Source organism: Canis aureus, chromosome 29 (assembly GCF_053574225.1).
Source record: "Canis aureus isolate CA01 chromosome 29, VMU_Caureus_v.1.0, whole genome shotgun sequence".
Lineage (NCBI taxonomy): Eukaryota > Metazoa > Chordata > Mammalia > Carnivora > Canidae > Canis > Canis aureus.
This window is the reverse complement of record NC_135639.1, coordinates 24776492-24795437: the sequence shown is the minus strand read 5'-3', so window position 1 is coordinate 24795437 and position 18946 is coordinate 24776492. Positions and strand designations below refer to the sequence as shown.

The 18946-nt window shown below is 39.8% G+C and overlaps 1 protein-coding gene and 1 pseudogene across 3 annotated transcripts in view; one reads left to right on the top strand and one right to left on the bottom strand.

Annotated features, from left to right (window-relative positions):
- Positions 1-11439, bottom strand: part of CFAP43 (cilia and flagella associated protein 43) — a 112593-nt gene extending 101154 nt beyond the window's left edge. For all 3 annotated transcript variants that reach the window (XM_077877741.1, XM_077877743.1, XM_077877742.1), the window contains exons 1-3: positions 11281-11439; positions 5903-6156; positions 1710-1806 (exon numbers count right to left, since the gene is read on the bottom strand). In XM_077877741.1, coding sequence (XP_077733867.1) covers positions 1710-1806; positions 5903-6156; positions 11281-11345 — 416 coding nt within the window. In that variant the 5' untranslated portion in view covers positions 11346-11439. The remainder of the gene's footprint in view (positions 1-1709; positions 1807-5902; positions 6157-11280) is intronic.
- A 2203-nt stretch (positions 11440-13642) lies between these two features.
- Positions 13643-14444, top strand: LOC144300807 (small ribosomal subunit protein eS1 pseudogene; annotated as a pseudogene).
- Positions 14445-18946: the final 4502 nt, after the last annotated feature.

The following is an 18946-nucleotide window of genomic DNA, read 5'->3' as shown; positions in this document are numbered from 1 at the left end:
TGGCTAATCTCTGGTTGCCATTGTTATGATCTCTCCAACCCTCAAGCCTGCCATATTTTCTCTGATCTCATGGCCTTTGCACATGCCTTTCCTCTGCTTAGAATCCTCTTCCTTACCCTCTTCACAGATTGGTTTCTATTCATCCTTAGGTATTGTGTAGGTTGAACTTGTCTCCCTCAACTTCATATGTTGATGTCCTAACCCTCAGTACTTCAGAATGTGACTGTATTTGGAAATAGGGTCTTTACTAAGTTAAATGAGGTCATTTAGTGTGGTTCTACTCCTGTAGGATGAGTATCCTTATAAAAAGGAAAGGGGAAATTTGGAGACTGATCCATATACAAGGAGAATACCATGTGAACATGAATATAGTTATTCACAAGACAAGAAAGGCCTATAATAGATTCTCCCTCACAGCCCTTGGAAGAAACCAAGACTGCTTACACCTTGATCTTAGACTTCTAGCCTCCAGAATTGTGAGACAATAAATTTCTGTTGGTTTAGCCATTCAGTTTGTGGTACTTTGTTAACAGCAGCCCCAGCAAACTAATCTATCCAACAATAGGTGAGTGGATAAACAAACTGTGGTATATTCATTTCATGGAATAGAAAGGAATAACTATCGAAACATACAGCAGCAAAAGAGAATTTCAAAATAATTATGCTGCATGTAAAAAATAATTGTGCTGCATGAAAGACAGACCAAAAAATCCATAATGGATGACTCTCTGTACATAAAATTCTAGAAAATGCAAACAAATCCACAGTTATAGAAAACACATCAGTGGCTGCTTGGAGGCAGGGGCCAAGGGTTTGGACAGGGATGGTTTAAGGGTGGGTGTGGAAGGGCAATAAGGAAGGATCAGAAACGGGCACAAGGAAACTTTTGGAGTGACATCTATTTATTATCTTGATTATGGTTATGGTTTCATGGGTGTGTATACAAGTCAAAACTTATCAAACAATATTCTTTATATATGAGCAGTTCTTAATATGTCAATTATACTGCAATAAAGTTGTTTTCTGAAAAAGAAACTGCATAAACTATTTAAAAGAAAATAAGCTGCATGAACAGTTTGTACTTCCCCTTACAAGAAAAACTACCCCCTGAAGGAGTTTATATTATGCATGGAGGAGTCAGTACAGCTTTGAAGTTGGCCCCATGAAGTGACCTAGCAAAGACCACAATTGTTTCTTAGGAATATTTCTAAGGGAGTACCTTAGCCACAGGTATTTCCTATACAGCTGGCAAACGTGGTGCAATGTTCCACTCTCTGAACATGTAACTATTTTAATGTCTCCAAAAACAATTACTTCAAACTGAGCCCTAATATGCAGAACATCATAATTTATTCATTAATTAATGAATAATTAATTATTTATTCATTTATTGGAAATTTATTCATTACTGGAAAAGAAGCAAACAACTCAAAGCTACCATTTATTTGAAAAAAAGATGAAACTTTATCAAAGGAAATATTATAACACATTAACCAAAAGATGATAGTTTTGCTCTCATATAGCTTTTGCCCTGCCAAATTTTATGCCTAAAAATAGCAACTATATTAAACCTTATAATCAGGACTTCTATTCCTTCCATTTTTTTACCTTGTTTCAGATTTTTCACATTCATATCTTTTTTACAATCCAAAAGGACAAGATTAAAATGTAATCCGATGAAAGGAATTCTGCAGCATGCTGTAACTTACCAAATGGCCAGTTCAAATTCTGGGAGAGAGGAATAACTAGCCAGGTAGGTGCCACAGTAACTGAATGAAAGTAAAGTATAGTCCAGAAGAACATTGCCTAAAATATAAAATCCATTACAAGGATTTAATGATCATGTTCAGATTAACTAGTCTTAGAGTTTATTTCCCTTATCTAATGATTTTCACATAATTCAAAAGCATTTAGCTCTTGGTATAACAGATCTCCTAATTCTAAAACTGTGAACAGGGGATCCCTGGGTGGCACAGCGGTTTGGCGCCTGCCTTTGGCCCAGGGCGCGATCCTGGAGACCCGGGATCGAATCCCACATCGGGATCCCGGTGCATGGAACCTGCTTCTCCCTCTGCCTGTGTCTCTGCCTCTCTCTCTCTCTGTGACTATCATAAATAAATAAAAATTAAAAAAAAAAAAGAATCCTAAAACTGTGAACAGAAAGTTAGGAGCAAAGTTAAGATTCTTTTTTTAAAGACATTAGGGTTGGGGCCCTTCACTGGCTCAATCAGTAGAGCATGTGATTTTTTTTTTTTTTTAAAGATTTTATTTATTTATTCATGAGAGACACACAGGAAGAGGCAGAGACATCGCAGCGGGAGAAGTAGTTTCCCTGCAAGAAACCTAATGTGGGACTCAATCCCAGGATCCCGGGATTACAACCAGAGCCAAAGGCAGATGCTCAACCACTGAGCCACCCAGGCGCCCCCAGAGCATGTGATTCTTGACCTCTGGATTGTGGGTTTAAGTCCCATATTGGGCATAGAGATTACTTTAAAAAAAAAAAGAAAGTAAAGATATTAAGGTGAATTAAGAGCATTAGGTCACTGCCTCTAGACTTCAATCAAAACTAGGTGTACTGACTGGGTGCTTGGGTGGCTCAGTGGCTGAGCATCTGCCTTTGGCTCAAGTCATGATCTTGGAGTCCTGGGATCAAGTCTTGCATCGGGCTCTCAGTAGGGAGCCTGTTTTTCCCTCTGCCTGTATCTCTATCTCTCACGAATAAATAAGTAAAATCTTTAATACAAGCAACAACAACAACAAAAAAAAACTAAGTGTACTGGACCATGTATCTCCCAGTGCGATTTGAAATCACCTAAAAACTAACATATTCCATAAGTAGGTGAAATATTTTAATTAGAAAAGTTATTCAAACAACTTTAAATACTTTGGGGTGTTGTAATCATTTCAACTTATTCCAGATCTCTGTACCTTGGGCCACAGCTGGCCCTTTGTTTAATCTCTTCCAGTTCTTGGAACGACTATAAAATGTTCTATCTCATTTGTCCCTGTAGTTGAAGACATGAAATATGACTTTAAAAGTCTTAGTGGCAACGTGTTTAAGATGTGTGACATGAGGATGCTTTTGCCCTCCTACATATCAAGATCTGATTTTCCCCCCTCTATCTGCTGATCTTCAGTGTGGTTCCATAGGTACCAGCTCTGCCTTCTTCCCTGTTTGTCTTTTGACATCCATGTCTCTATTGCTAGTTCTCTGTCCTTTTAATGGTTGTTTCCTGCTTTTATTGCTCTTCTCACTGTAACTGACCATAATATAATGCTAACTTCTCCATTTGTTGAATTCATTTAGCACAGTCTGATCAACAAAGAAAACTTGTATTCTTTGAGCATTCAATGCAAAAATAATTTTTTTTCCTATGGGATAGAGGCCTCAATACAATAATTTTCTATCCTTCCTAGATATTTCCTCTCATAGCTGTAGATTATTGATTTTATATTTTACTACTATAAGTTTTAAAAATTACATGGTATTTGAATACAAAAAAAAAAAAAAGAAAGAAAAGAAAAGAAACCTTTACAAGAAAATATATCTGGGGTTCCTGGATGGCTCAGTTGGTTGGGCACCTGCCTTTGGCTTAGGTCATGGTCTTGGGGTCCTGGAATTGAACCCCTGAGTCAGGATCCCTGCTCAGCAGGAAGTCTGCTTCTCCTTCTCCCTCTTTCCCTCTCCCTGCTCATGCTCTCTCTTGCTCGCTCTCTCAAGTAAAATCTTTTAAAAAAGAGAGAATATATCCTCTGTAATCTCACTACCAAATTTGGTCAATTTCTGGTATTTTCTTTTGTGCTTACTTGTAAACATACATTTTAAAAATATAACTGAAAAAAATAAAAATATAAATATAACTGAGAAAATATGTTGCTTTTTATAGCTGTAACAGTCATGGTCATACAGTGTTACTCCTATTGTTTATATTATATTGAGCATTTTATCATTTATAATTCTTCAAAATGTGATTTTTAATGTTTATATAATACTCCTTTATGGGATGTTTTAACTTATTTAACCATATTCATATTACTGGAGATGTAGGCAGTTTCAGTCTTTTGCTATTATGATAGTGCTTTTAACTCCTGCACATACAAATCTTTGACTATATTTCTGATTCACTTAAAATTGAATTCTGGTCCCTCAACTGAGTTTAACTGGGTCAAATATGGTAATATTTACTTCCCAGAAGTTTGTATCAATTACTCCCACCTTGGAGGGATGGGCTAAATGGGTGATGGGCATTAAAGAGCACTGGGTGTTATATGTAAGTGATGAATCACTGAATTCTACTCCTGAAACCACTACTACACTGTATACAAGTTAAATTAAAGTTTATTAACTTGACTTTAAATAAGAACTTGGAAGAAAAAGAATTTACACTTTTAGCAAGAAAGTGTGCTCCAATTTCATTTCACTCTGCCTGGCAGTTATCAGCTTTAAAAAATTGTGACCTTGATAAGCAGAAAAACCTCATCTTGGTTCAAACATCGTTTTTTTTTTTTTAAAGATTTTATTTGTTTACACATGAGAAACAGAGAGAGAGAGAGGTAGAGAGATAGGCCAGAGAGAGAAGCAGCTTCCATGGAGGGAGTCTGATGTGGGACTCGATCCCAGGACCCCAGGATCACGCCCTGGGCCAAAGGCACACACTCAACGGCTGAGCTACCCAGGCATCCCTTGAGCATTCTTTTATTAGTCCTAGTAGACTGTTGCATTACCCATAATCTCCTTTTCCATAGCTATACGTTTTGTGTTTCATATTTTATTGCATTGGCTAGAAATTTCAGGTTTATATTAAATAATTGTGGTAACAAGTATCCTTGATGACTTATCAAGGATATCATTTTATTGTGAATGCCTTTAGAGTTTCATTATTTAATATAAATATTGGTTACCAGTTTAAATTAATTTTTAATTGCTTGGACAGGGCTTTAGTCAAATAAACAGGCTGGGGAAATTTTAAAGATGAAGAGTAATTATAGCCCATATGGACAGTAACAAGTGTATGAATGGGTAATGCTTTAAAAGTTGTTTTAATTTGTTGAGAACACAAATTTCCCCACAAATAAATGTTATAAATCATAGTCAAACTCCCTGGCTTAACCCAAAGACGTATTTGACCCACAAGGCTAAGACCAGTCTCAAGCTCTTCTGAGCTTTCTATCCATGATGTGTTAAATGAAGGAATCCTTAGATGGAAACTCCAAATGTACAGTAGCCCATTGTTGGTCAGCTGTATCTATGAGTAAGTCAATAATAATAAATGGTGGGTAACACTGATTGACATATTATGTATGTGTATGTGTGTGTGTCATATTGATATATCAATTATATATGTCCTGCTGCTACATATATAATTGATATAATATGTACATATAATTTCATTTATTATCACTACAGCCTTAACAGTACCTACTATCATCTCCCCACACCTAAGGAAATTGAGGCTCAGAGACTTTAGAACTTGTATGACATCAATTTACTTGAATTTTCAATAAATCATCAGAAAAGAAAAAAAAATGTTTTGAAAAAGGTTTCAAACTGCATTTAGTGCTACAATAGTGTTCTAGCCTAGTGCTTCCCAAATTTAATGTACTTATGAATCACCTGGGGAATCTTGTTAAAATGCAGATTCTGATCAGTAGGTCTGGGATGGGAGGCACTTCTGCATATATAACAGACATCCTAGGTGAGGCCAATGTTGAAGGTAAACAGACCACACACTTGGAGTAGCAAGGCTGTACCCACTTAATTAAATTCTCTTTGATCAGACTAATTCCTTCTTTTAAAATGTGTATTATGAAAAGCAAACAAAAAAATCCTTCATTTATAAGAACTAGATTTGGTCACATAAAAAAACCTTCAGTTACGGCAAAGAATCTTGCAGGTTACCTTTTAATTTGGTCCTTCTGATCAATCCAGGAAAGTTGTAAATGTAGATGAGAGGTCTTAGCCTCCGATCAGAGAAAGCCACAACTTCACAAGGAATGTTAGTTGCCACGACGCCCACAACTCCATTCATACACTGGAGTACAGTCTTTTTCTTGGTTTCAATATTAATAAATATTACAAAATTCCCACAAGGGTAGCAAATGGTGCTGTCGTTGATAAAATGAACATTCTGCTTAGGGTATCCTTGGACCCATCTTGGGGAAAAAATATGTCATCATCAATATAACACATTTCAATTTTTTTAAAAAAACAAAGCAAATAAAAAGGCATCAAAAGGCAAACAAAAAATATATTTGAAACATATCAATTCTATTTTCACCCCCTTTCTGCCCAAAACAATCTCTAAGATAAAATAACTCCTATGCTGGCTACAAGACTACTTTTTGTCTTAGGTCTTTTTTTTTTTTTTTTAAGATTTTATTTGTTTATTCATGAGAGACACAGCGAGAGAGGTAGACATGGGCAGAGGGAGAAGCAGGCTCCATGCAGGAAGCCTGATGTGGGACTCAATCCCGGGACTCCAGGATCACACCAGGAGCCGAAGGCAGCGCTAAACCGCTGAGCCACCCAGGCGTCCCTAGTCTCAGGTCTTAAAAGCCTATTTCAGAGAACTTTTTCAGTGAAGCAAATCCTCTGATCAAACCTGAGAATGTCTCAGAAGGATTTCTGGGGTCTTGAATACTTGGGAAAGTAAAAACAACAGAGGGAGAAAAGAGCTTGACCTAACAGAAAACAGGGTGTATCCTGGGCCGTTCTATTATCTTTAGTTTTGATTTTAAAAATAAGCTTTAACTTCTTCTTTGCCAATTTGAATGCCTTTAATGTCTTTTTGTTGTCTGATTGCTGAGGCTAGGACTTCCAGTACTATGTTGAACAGCAGTGGTGAGAGTGGACATCCCTGTCTTGTTCCTGATCTTAGGGGAAAGGCTCCCAGTCCTTCCCCATTGAGAATGATATTTGCTGTGGGCTTTTCATAGATGGCTTTTAAGATGTCGAGGAATGTTCCCTCTATCCCTACACTCTGAAGAGTTTTGATCAGGAATGGATGCTGTATTTTGTCAAATGCTTTCTCTGCATCTAATGAGAGGATCATATGGTTCTTGGTTTTTCTCTTGCTGATATGATGAATCACATTGATTGTTTTACGGGTGTTGAACCAGCCTTGTGTCCCAGGGATAAATCCTACTTGGTCATGGTGAATAATTTTCTTAATGTATTGTTGGATCCTATTGGCCAGTACCTTGTTGAGAATTTTTGCATCCATGTTCATCAGGGATATTGGTCTGTAATTCTCCTTTTTGGTGGGGTCTTTGTCTGGTTTTGGAATTAAGGTGATGCTGGCCTCATAGAATGAATTTGGAAGTACTCCATCTCTTTCTATCTTTCCAAACAGCTTTAGGAGAATAGAAGTCAAACTCTCCCTCTTCGCCGATGACATGATACTCTACATAGAAAGCCCAAAAGTCTCCACCCCAAGATTGCTAGAACTCATACAGCAATTTGGTAGCGTGGCAGGATACAAAATCAATGCCCAGAAATCAGTGGCATTTCTATACACTAACAATGAGACTGAAGAAAGAGAAATTAAGGAGTCAATCCCATTTACAATTACACCCAAAAGCATAAGATACCTAGGAATAAACCTAACCAAAGATGTAAAGGATCTATACCCTCAAAACTATAGAACACTTCTGAAAGAAATTGAGGAAGACACAAAGAGATGGAAAAATACTCCATGCTCATGGATTGGCAGAATTAATATTGTGAAAATGTCAATGTTACCCAGGGCAATATACACGTTTAATGCAATCCCTATCAAAATACCATGGACTTTCTTCAGAGAGTTAGAACAAATTATTTTAAGATTTGTGTGGAATCAGAAAAGACCCCGAATAGCCAGGGGAATTTTAAAAAAGAAAACCATATCTGGGGGCATCACAATGCCAGATTTCAGGCTGTACTACAAAGCTGTGGTCATCAAGACAGTGTGGTACTGGCACAAAAACAGACACATAGATCAGTGGAACAGAATAGAGAATCCAGAAGTGGACCCTGAACTCTATGGTCAACTAATATTCGATAAAGGAGGAAAGACTATCCATTGGAAGAAAGACAGTCTCTTCAACAAATGGTGCTGGGAAAATTGGACATCCACATGCAGAAGAATGAAACTAGACCACTCTCTTTCACTATACACAAAGATAAACTCAAAATGGATGAAACATCTAAATGTGAGAAAAGATTCCATCAAAATCCTAGAGAAGAACACAGGCAACACCCTTTTTGAACTCGGCCATAGTAACTTCTTGCAAGATACATCCACGAAGGCAAAAGAAACAAAAGCAAAAATGAACTATTGGGACTTCATCAAGATAAGAAGCTTTTGCACAGCAAAGGATACAGTCAACAAAACTAAAAGACAACCTACAGAATGGGAGAAGATATTTGCAAATGACATGTCAGATAAAGGGCTAGTTTCCAAGATCTATAAAGAACTTATTAAACTCAACACCAAAGAAAAAAACAATCCAATCATGAAATGGGCAAAAGACATGAACAGAAATCTCACAGAGGAAGACATAGACATGGCCAACATGCATATGAGAAAATGCTCTGCATCACTTGCCATCAGGGAAATACAAATCAAAACCACAATGAGATACCACCTCACACCAGTGAGAATGGGGCAAATTAACAAGGCAGGAAACAACAAATGTTGGAGAGGATGCGGAGAAAAGGGAACCCTCTTACACTGTTGGTGGGAATGTGAACTGGTGCAGCCACTCTGGAAAACTGTGTGGAGGTTCCTCAAACAGTTAAAAATATACCTGCCCTACAACCCAGCAATTGCACTGTTGGGGATTTACCCCAAAGATACAAATGCAATGAAACGCCGGGACACCTGCACCCCGATGTTTATAGCAGCAATGTCCACAATAGCCACACTGTGGAAGGAGCCTCGGGGTCCATCGAAAGATGGATAAAGAAGATGTGGTTTATGTATACAATGGAATATTACTCAGCTATTAGAAATGACAAATACCCACCATTTGCTTCAACGTGGATGGAACTGGAGGGTATTATGCTGAGTGAAGTAAGTCAGTCGGAGAAGGACAAACGTTATATGTTCTCATTCATTTGGGGAATATAATAGTGAAAGGGAATATAAGGGAAGGGAGAAGAAATGTGTGGGAAATATCAGAAAGGGAGACAGAACGTAAAGACTGCTAACTCTGGGAAACGAACCAGGGGTGGTAGAAGGGGAGGAGGGTGAGGGGTGGGAGTGAATGGGTGACGGGCACTGGGGGTTATTCTGTATGTTAGTAAATTGAACACCAATAAAAAAATAAATTAAAAAAAATAAATAAAAATAAGCTTTAAAAACAACTTCAAATTGGGCAGCCTGCTTTGTGGTTGTGAGCCAAGTAGGAAAACTGTTTATCAAGATGAAGTGTGTATAGCTGTACTTTAGATCTAAAAATACAGATAAACGCAGAAAATAAATGGAATTGAGGCACCTGCGTGGCTCAGTGGTTGAGCATCTGCCTTTGGCTCAGGTTGTGATCCCTGGGTCCTGGCATGGAGCTCCCTGCAGGGAGCCAGCTTCTCCCTCTGCCTATGTCTCTACCTCTCTCTGTGTGTCTCTCATGAATAAATAAATAAAAATCTTTAAAAAATAAAAAATAATAAAAGAATAAATGGAATTAAATTGACATGAATGAAAAGGTTAGAACACAAAAGAAACATTTTTTTAAGAAAAGAATGTGAGGTGGGTATATGCTTCGGAAGGAGAGTCTGATTCTACTTTAAATATTAAATATGGGGGATCCCTGGGTGGCGCAGTGGTTTGGCGCCTGCCTTTGGCCCAGGGCGCGATCCTGGAAACCCCGGATCGAATCCCACGTCAGGCTCCCGGTGCATGGAGCCTGCTTCTCCCTCTGCCTATGTCTTTGCCTCTCTCTCTCTCTCTCTCTATGTGACTATCATAAATAAATAAAATTAAAAAAAAAAATTAAAAAAAAAAATTAAATATGGGATCCCTGGGTGGCACAGCGGTTTGGCGCCTGCCTTTGGCCCAGGGCGCAATCCTGGAGACCCGGGATCGAATCCCACATCAGTCTCCCGGTGCATGGAGCCTGCTTCTCCCTCTGCCTATGTCTCTGCCTCTCTCTCTCTCTCTCTCGCTCTGTGACTATCATAAATAAATAAAAATTAAAAAAATATTAAATATATGCTTAAAGATGGTGAGGAAGGCAAGAGAAGGACATTAGTTTGGTGAAAGAATTTTAAGAGACTGGAGAGCACAGCTGGGGCGAGTGGAAGATACTGTATGAAACTCTAAAATGTGGAAGCAAAGAAATACCACCTTGTGTCTGTGCAGCTCTTTATGCTCATCAAAGACTAGTAAAAATGCAAAGAACTCCAAAGTTGGTGGGTAGTAGTTAGAAGGAAGAGACTGACGGCCCTAACTTAGAGGGGAAAAAAAATCACCAAAGATGACAAGGCCAGGATGGCAGGGTGGGGGTGGGGTATGTACGAAAGGGCAGGGGAGAACGGAATACTGAGCCAGAAAGAGAAGGCAGAAATGAAGAGAGGAGGGCAGCCCAGGTGGCTCAGCGGCTTAGCGCCTGCCTGCAGCCCAGGATCCTGGAGACCTGGGATCCAGTCCCACGTCAGGCTCCCTGCAGGGAGCCTACTTCTTTCTCTCCCTCTCACTCTGTGTCTCTGGTGAATAAATAAATAAAAATCTTTTAAAAAGAGAGAGAGAGAGGGCAGCCCAGGTGGCTCAGCGGTTTAGCGCCGCCTTCAGCCCAGGGCGTGATCCTGGAGTCCTGAGATCGAGTCCCACGTCAGGCTCCCTGCATGGAGCCTGCTTCTCTGTGTCTCTGCCTTTCTCTGTGTGTGTGTCTCTCATAAATAAATAAATAAATAAATAAATAAATAAATAAATAAATAAAAAATTTTAAAAATTAAAAAAATAAAGAGAGAGAGAGAGAGAGAGAGAGAGAGGAGGCGAGCAACCCTTGATGAGCGAGAGTGGGTGGGGCCCCAGAAATGGGGGGGAGGAGGTAGGGGGAGGAGGGGTGTGGAGGGGGAGGGGTGGGATGGGGCGGAAACAGCTGGAGATGTGGTCCCTGAATAAGGGGACGGGGAACGGAGACCGGTCACACAGAGAGGGGGTTTGCGGGACCGCTGGTTGGGGTAGAGGAGAAGAGGTTCACGTTTCCGGGAGAGCGGGGCTAAAGAATAGGAGGAGATGCGGTCAGAAGGAACTTTCTGGGAGATTCAAGTGAGTGGCCGGGCGCTAGCCGCCGCACCTCACGGACAGGGAAGCGCCGACGGTGGCGTAGATGTTCTCCTCTCGCTCCGGGCCCTGCGCCATGGGCTGTGCTTCTCCCCGCCGCGCCCCGCGTCCGCAGCAGTTAGCGCCGGGTCCCGGGCCGCGGGCCCCGCAAAGCGTCCGTGGTTACCACCGTATCCAGGAGACTGTAACCCCCGCTCCCATTGGCTCCGTCCTGTCGGCCTGCTCATCTGGAACCTGATTGGCGGAAGCGCTGCCGAGTCTCAGCCAATGGGAGAGCGGAGAGCGAAGTGAGCGGCGGGCCCCTCGGAGCGGGGGCTGGACAGGCCTAGCCTGGAGCAAATAATTGTAATATTAATAAGTGTCAATAGCAGAGGTTAATATTGTGTGCTGACCACCGCCAGACGTTCCAAAGGCCACGCAGCCATTATTTCATTTAAGCTTCGAATAACCCATCAGCCCCATTTTGCAGATAGGCAAAGTGAAGTGGAGAGAAGTAACTTGCCTCAGGCTGCAAAGTTGAGTGGTTCTCAAAGCCAGGTGTCAGGGGCTCCTGGGTGGCTCAGTCGTTAAGCATTTGCCTTCCGCTCAGGTGACGACCCCAGGGTCCTGGGATGGGCCGCATCCGGCTCACTGCTCATGGGGAGACTGCTTCTCCCTCTGCTTCTGCTGTTCCTCTGCTAGTGCTTGATCTGTCAAATAAATAAATAAAATCTAAAAAAAAAAGTCAAGTGTCATCTAAATCTAGAGCTCCAAATCTTTAATTACGATATTACTCTCAAATATAGCTACTTCAAGGAGGTGGACAGCTTCAGGAAGTAACCTGAGACAAGGCCAACATCTTGTACTGTTTCTTCCCTTCCCTCATACCCTCTCTCCCTTTCCTTCTTTCCTCCTTTCAATTCCTCCCCTCTTCCCTGCCCTACCCTTCTCCACCGTAGGTCTCTCTCCTCTGTCTTACCACTTTCTCTCTTTCCCTTCCTTCACAAATGTTTACTATCTCCTGGGCATTGAGCTAGTCACTTGAAAGTCACTTGAAACAAACAAATAGTCACTATTATCAAATCAAATATGTCTCCCTTCTTGGAACTTGGAGAGTGGCAGGGTCCAGGAAGGGGACAATTGACATCCACTTCATTATATAGATACAGAATTATAGATTGAATTAAGAAGAGGAACATGATACTGTGAGTGCTTATGTTGAGGGCCTTGATGTGGGAAACTAAGGCAAAATCTTAGCACAACCTCCAGGATCCTGTAAGTCTACTTTAACATATAAAAATTCCTTTGGAAACTTCCTTTATCTCTACCCCCTCAGATACAAGTTGGCAATCATCCCCCAAGCATATGACCCACCAATATACATCTGCAGGGTCTCATGACTAAGGTTTTATTGGACAGGAATAAATTACCATTTCCTAACAATAGCTAGCTCCCTCAAGGTCCTAGAAAACTTCCTTCCAAAATTCCTTAGAGACTTTCACTATCCCTAACCCTTTCCCAATTTGAAAGTATATAATCAGTCATTCCTTATGACCCCAGTGCAGCTCTTTCTGCCCACAGGTTCAGTCCATGTGTTTTAATAAAACCACCTTTTGCACCAAAGATGTCTTAAGAATTCTTTCTTGGCTATCAGCTCTGAACTCCCAACATCTTTCTATCAGTCCTCACCTAGTTGATGATTTCTGTGTGCATGTGCCATTTTTGCTGAGAGCAGAAGGATGAAGAGCAGTTGCTTGGGCTGGCAGGGGGGATGAAGGACTGGGAGGATGGGCAGTAGAATGGGCAGAGGAGAGTTTTTGTAAAGGTGTTAAGACAGTACAACAGATTGGATGAATTGGGAAGGAGTGTGATTGGAACAGAAAGAGATTAAGACAAAAATACTGAAGATGAGGCTAGAGATGGAGCCAAGGGTGAGGTAAAGGCCAATCTGAGAATTCTGGTTTTCTCCTAAGGGCCAATGCAAACACATTAAATAACTAAGCAGGAAAGTGACATGATCAAATTTATGTCTACAAAAGATTTTGGCTGCAGAATAATTATAAACTGGCTAGGAGAGTAGGGAAAATACAAGTAGGAAGATCTGTTAGGAGCCCATTTCATGGTCCTAACAAGGGAAGCAAAACAGGGTTTTCAAACTCACCACTACTGGCATTTGGATCTGGATTGGAGGGTTGGTGGGGAGTCCCATTCAGGATATTTTAGCAGCATCCCTGCCAGTAGCACCTTCACAGTTGGGACAATAAAAAATGTCTATGGACATCGTCAAATGTCCATAGGGGGCAAAATCACCCCTAGTGGAAAACCACTGATCAGTCAATGTATTAGAAATTATTTTACCTTTTTTTTTTTTTTTACCTTTTGGCTCCCAGAGCAGCACCATGGCAGTTAGCAAGAACAAGCACCTTACGAAAGGTGGCAAAAAGGGAGCCAAGAAGAAAGTGGTTGATCTATTTTCTAAGAAAGTTTGGTATGATGTGAAAGCACCAGCTATTTTCGATATAAGAAAAATTGGAAAAACACTAGTCACAAGAACTCAAGGAACCAAAATTGCATCTGATGGTCTCAAGGATTACGTTTTTGAAGTTAGCCTTGCTGATCTGCACAATGATGAAGTTGCATTTAGAAAATTCAAGCTAATTACTGAGGATGTGCTGGGCAAAAACTGCCTGACAAATTTCCATGACCCATGACAAAATGTGCTCCATGGTCAAAAAATGGCAGACCATGATTAAAGCTCATGTTGATGTAAAGACTACCAATGGTTATTTGCTTCATCTATTTTGTGTTGGTTTTACTAAAAAATGCAATAATCAGATTTGGAAGACCTCTTATGCTCAGCACCAACAGGTCTACCAAATCCGGAAAATGATGATGGAAATCATGACCTGAGAGGGCAGACAAATGACTTGAAAGAAGTGGTCAATAAATTGATTCCAGACAGCATCAGAAAGGATATAGAGAAAGCTTGGCAGTCTATTTATCCACTCCATGATGTCTTCATTAGAAAAGTAAAAATGCTGAAGAAGCCCAAGCTTGAATTGGGAAGACTCATGGAGCTTCATGGCGAAGGTAGTAGTTCTGGAAAAGCTACTGGGGATGAGACCAGTGCTAAAGTTGAATGAGCTGATGGATATGAACCACCGCTCCAAGAATCTGTTTAAAATTCAGACATTTAATGGTGACAAATAAAAACATATTTGTGATGTTTTTTTAAAAAATAAATTATTTTAGAAGGTAAAAATCAAAAGGATTTGGTGGTGGGTTAATAAAGAGAGGTAAAAGAGAAGGAAGAATCAAGGATGTTCCTGAATTTCTTACTATAGTTAGAGATAGTGGTGCCCTTCACTGACATGAGTGAAGAAAGAATGGAAACGTGTTTCTGCTCTAATGATTTTTTTCCCTGAAATGTAAATGCCCAACACACACAGTGCTTAGTGCTAAAAAAAACTGCACAGAATTGTCTGACAAAATCCCATACTTCTGAGTCACGGGGAGAAGTGGCATGAAGAAAAGTCAAGCTCTCCTCTCTGGTACTTCCTAAACCCTGGGCAATTTCTATTGCCACTCCGTCACTAATTAGCTCATTTGTGTTTTGAACAAGCCCTCCCTCTAAACATACATTTAACCACAACCTGAGCATTTTAAAACTAACACCAGAGAAGAATGTGATGAGGCAAATCCTGCCACTGCTCCCAGGGTAAATGATAGATAGAAGGTATAAGGTAGACAGGAAGTGTATACTCTGGAAAAGAGATACTGGCCAGGCTGCACCAGCCATGATCCAAAAAACCTGAACTTGCCCAGTGCTAGAGCAAAAGAGGAACTGAATGGAATCAAATTGAAAAAAAAGCCATCTTACTTCATGAAACCCTGACTGAGGTTTAGATGAAAAGATCTCCAGCTGGGTTTCTGGGATATCTGTTGTTGATATTCAGGAGGAGATGCCCTGTTCTCTGGAGATGCCAGTTACAGGAAAATGAACAGCCTATCTTAGTCTAGAGGTGGAAATATAGATCATCCCAGAAAATGGACTGGTAGGGGCAAATCAGGAAAATCTGTTCTAGTGCTCACTCCGAAAGATTTACAGATGGTAGAAACAAAAGCTTCCTCTAGAAACTAGTTTTCTCTAATCAGTGACCTGAAGGAGCAGCCCTAAGCATTCTGTGATGATAACCAGTATGTTCCACCATTTTTGAGAAGCACCCAAACCCCCTAAACACAACCTATCCCTCTCAACTCCCTTTCTCCTTGCAAATCTCCACCCTACCACCTTAGACCAGTCCTGGACAGAATAAGCATAAACCTAAGCATTAGGTTTTATAGCTTTGTAGGAGAATTCAGCTTAATGCTCCCCCCCAAAAAAAAGTAATGGTCAATTTAAGTCTACTGAACCCTAAGACCAAAATCTGTCCACAACCAGCCACAGAATAAAAAATTGCTTATTTCCCACTAAGAGATTATTTCACTCCTGGCTTCTCTTGAGTCCCAGCCTAACTCCATGATATCTGAAAGATGAATTTTCACTAAATTTTTCATCAAGCCCGGGGCCAAAGGCAGGAGCTAAACCACTGAGCCACCCAGGGATCCCCTAATGAATAGTTTTAAAGTAAAGGAAAACGATTTGCAATAGGCATTACCTCCTTATTCTTTGGAAACTGGACCATTTTACAGTAGTGTTGATAATAAACCACAATTTATTGAGCTCCTACTATGTATTGAGAATTTAATATGATCTGAATCCTCCCAACAACCACAGTACAGAAGAAACTGGTGCTTAGAGAGTTGAAGTATGTAACTTAAGTTTGCACATTAATTCTGCACAGATTTCCTCTCTGCTCAGTTATAATAGCAGCTGACTCATGCTGCTACTCTGTCTGCTACACATTTATTAAATGTGTATGATTTTATCCCTACTGAATAGACAGGGAAATGGAATCTCAGAAAAGTTAAGAATTTTGTACTGGATATCACAACCTCAAATGGATTTGAACCCAGATAGTTTTAATTGTCTTAAAGGGCCCTTCTTTCCAGAGATGTGCAGACTTGAAATTTTAGAACAAACTGAGCATTTAATTTGAATCGACCACTTTTTTTCTGGAAGAGGAAAAATGGGGAATCCTTCATAATTCCCACAAGTTTTAGAATACAAAATATGGGACCAGGTTACATTTTTATGGAAATTCTGGGCTAATTAGTAAAAATGGCTGAATGTTATTTCCTGCATTTAATCTAACATTTTCAGGCTTAACTTTCACATTTCAAATATTTTATAGTGTATGTAGAACAGACTTTTATGATCACATTTCTTGTCCCAGTTGCTTCCTTGATCATGATACTGAAATAACTACACTTGGTTGAAACATGGAAAGGATTTGCAAACAATATCCAAGTAAATAATACACTGGATCTACAGTGTTAGGGAATGCTTTAAAGGAGATGACTGAGAAATTTAGTTATATTAAGGGGAGAGGGGAGATTATCACATCAGGCCCACCCTGAATTCCAAGGCAAGAATATAAATATATACCTTTAAGCCATTTATCCAAGTATTTTAAATGATTTATTTAAATTTAAAAGTCAAAATATAAATTACAAAAATGAAAATTAAAAATTCAAATAATAATTTTTAAATAAAGCCAAAATTGTTTCCTTTTTTATTTTAATTAAATCTTTCATAATATTTTATATCAAAAATTAGGGGCAACCCGGGTGGCTTAGCAGTTTAGCACCACCTCCCAGCCCAGGGTGTGATCCTGGAGACCCAGGATCGAGTCCCACATAGGGTTCCCTGCATGAAGCCTGCTTCTCTTTCTGCCTCTCTCTCTCTCTCTCTCTCTCTCTCTCTGTGCCTCTCATGAATAAATAAATAAAGTCTTAAAATAATAATAATAATAATAATATTTTATATCAAAAATTGTAATTCTAATCTTCAATATCCACCTAGTCAAAGGAAAGATTGGTGTCAGGCTCCAACATGTTTCATCTTGACCTACATACATAAATAAATGTAGACATAATAAGATTTGTATCATATTGTAAAACACTCGTCAGTCTCGTGTTAAAATTGCCAATGCCACACTAATTCACGAGAACTCCTGGAACCACAAATTGGAGCCCAAAGAGAAGTAAGAAAATAGTTACTTGATTCTTGATTCTACTGGGGAAGTGTACTATGAGAGCAGTGATGCATTCATACTCTCAGAAACAAAGGGCTAGACAAATTAATACATTAATACACCATGCTGTTGGGGAGGAAAATTTTTCTCTAGACAAATATATTAATTTGTCTTTTCTCTTATCCAAGCATTTCTGCTAATCAGTATTTCCCTACACTCCCTAAGTAGTTTCCACCTCTGATGTCAGTAGAAGAAGTTCATTATACAAACCTTGAAGTGGTCAAACACAGTAAGTAGTCTGGTTTTGAGGAAACCAGCCACAGCGGGGGAATCCGGGGCAAGAAGAGGGTTAGTTACTGCGGTAGATCATTAGGGTCACCAGGTCCTTGGGGAATGTTGAGCACTATATCCTACACCACAGAAGTGTGGGCCCTTTAAAGCATGGGGTCCCTGGTATGGGCACTCCATGTGGCAACTGTGGATGGTACTGTCACATATGTTTGACAAACTATTTAGTGAAAGATAAAATAACGTGGGAGAAAAACTTTGTAGGAGATAATGAAAGAGGAAAACAGTGAAATTTATAAGAAATATGATTTAAAAAAATTACAGTGTAACAAAAAGTCAGAAGTTAACTCCTGCTGAAGGTACCTGGTAGTAGAGTGCATTGAGATGGGCCGGGCGAGGCTTCTGAAGTTGCCCGGGGTCTTGGATCCCCTGCAATTTCACAGAATACTGGTATCTATGAATTCTAATATGGACTTTATTTAAAGAAACCCAAGGACCATTAATAGACCAAAACAACTCAATTTGCATTGTACCATAAATATCACTTAAAATAGCGCTTTAGGAGAGCATTAAGTATCAAGTTTTTGAAGACTGTGGTTTACTATCATTACATATTCAAAATTTGAGTTTGAATGTCCTCTTAAGAAGCTTCAAGATTGGGGATCCCTGGTTGGTGCAGCGGTTTGGCGCCTGCCTTTGGCCCAGGGTGCAATCCTGGAGACCCGGGATCAAGTCCCATGTCGGGCTCCCAGTGCATGGAGCTTGCTTCTCTCTCTGCCTCCCCCGCCCCCCGTGACTATCATAAATAAATAAAAACTAAAAAAAAAGAAGCTTCAAGGTTCATCTGCATTAAATTCTTCACTGAAACTTCTTACAAAAGTAAAAGCTAAAAGCACTAAAATCCAATAATACATGCTGTTTTATATACTTTTATCTGACTTCCCTTCCATTTCCTTTGCCCATAGGGTCTTTCATACTTGTGTTCCCTTAAACTGGAAGCAAGGCAACAGTGCTTTGCAAAAAATACATGTTCTGCAGCCATATGTTTTTACAGGTAGAAACCTGGCGTGACAAATTTAGGATCAGATGCTTCATTGTATTCTATGACAAATCTTGAGTCTACAATAAGAAAGTGAGGATGAAGTGGTGAAAATACACATTTGAGTTCAGATTATACTGTAGAGGCTATGTGATTTAGAGAAAAGAGCCTCCAGGTTAAAAGTTCATGTTCTTATTCTTACTTATTACTGGATATGTGATAGCTGGAAGAGCTGA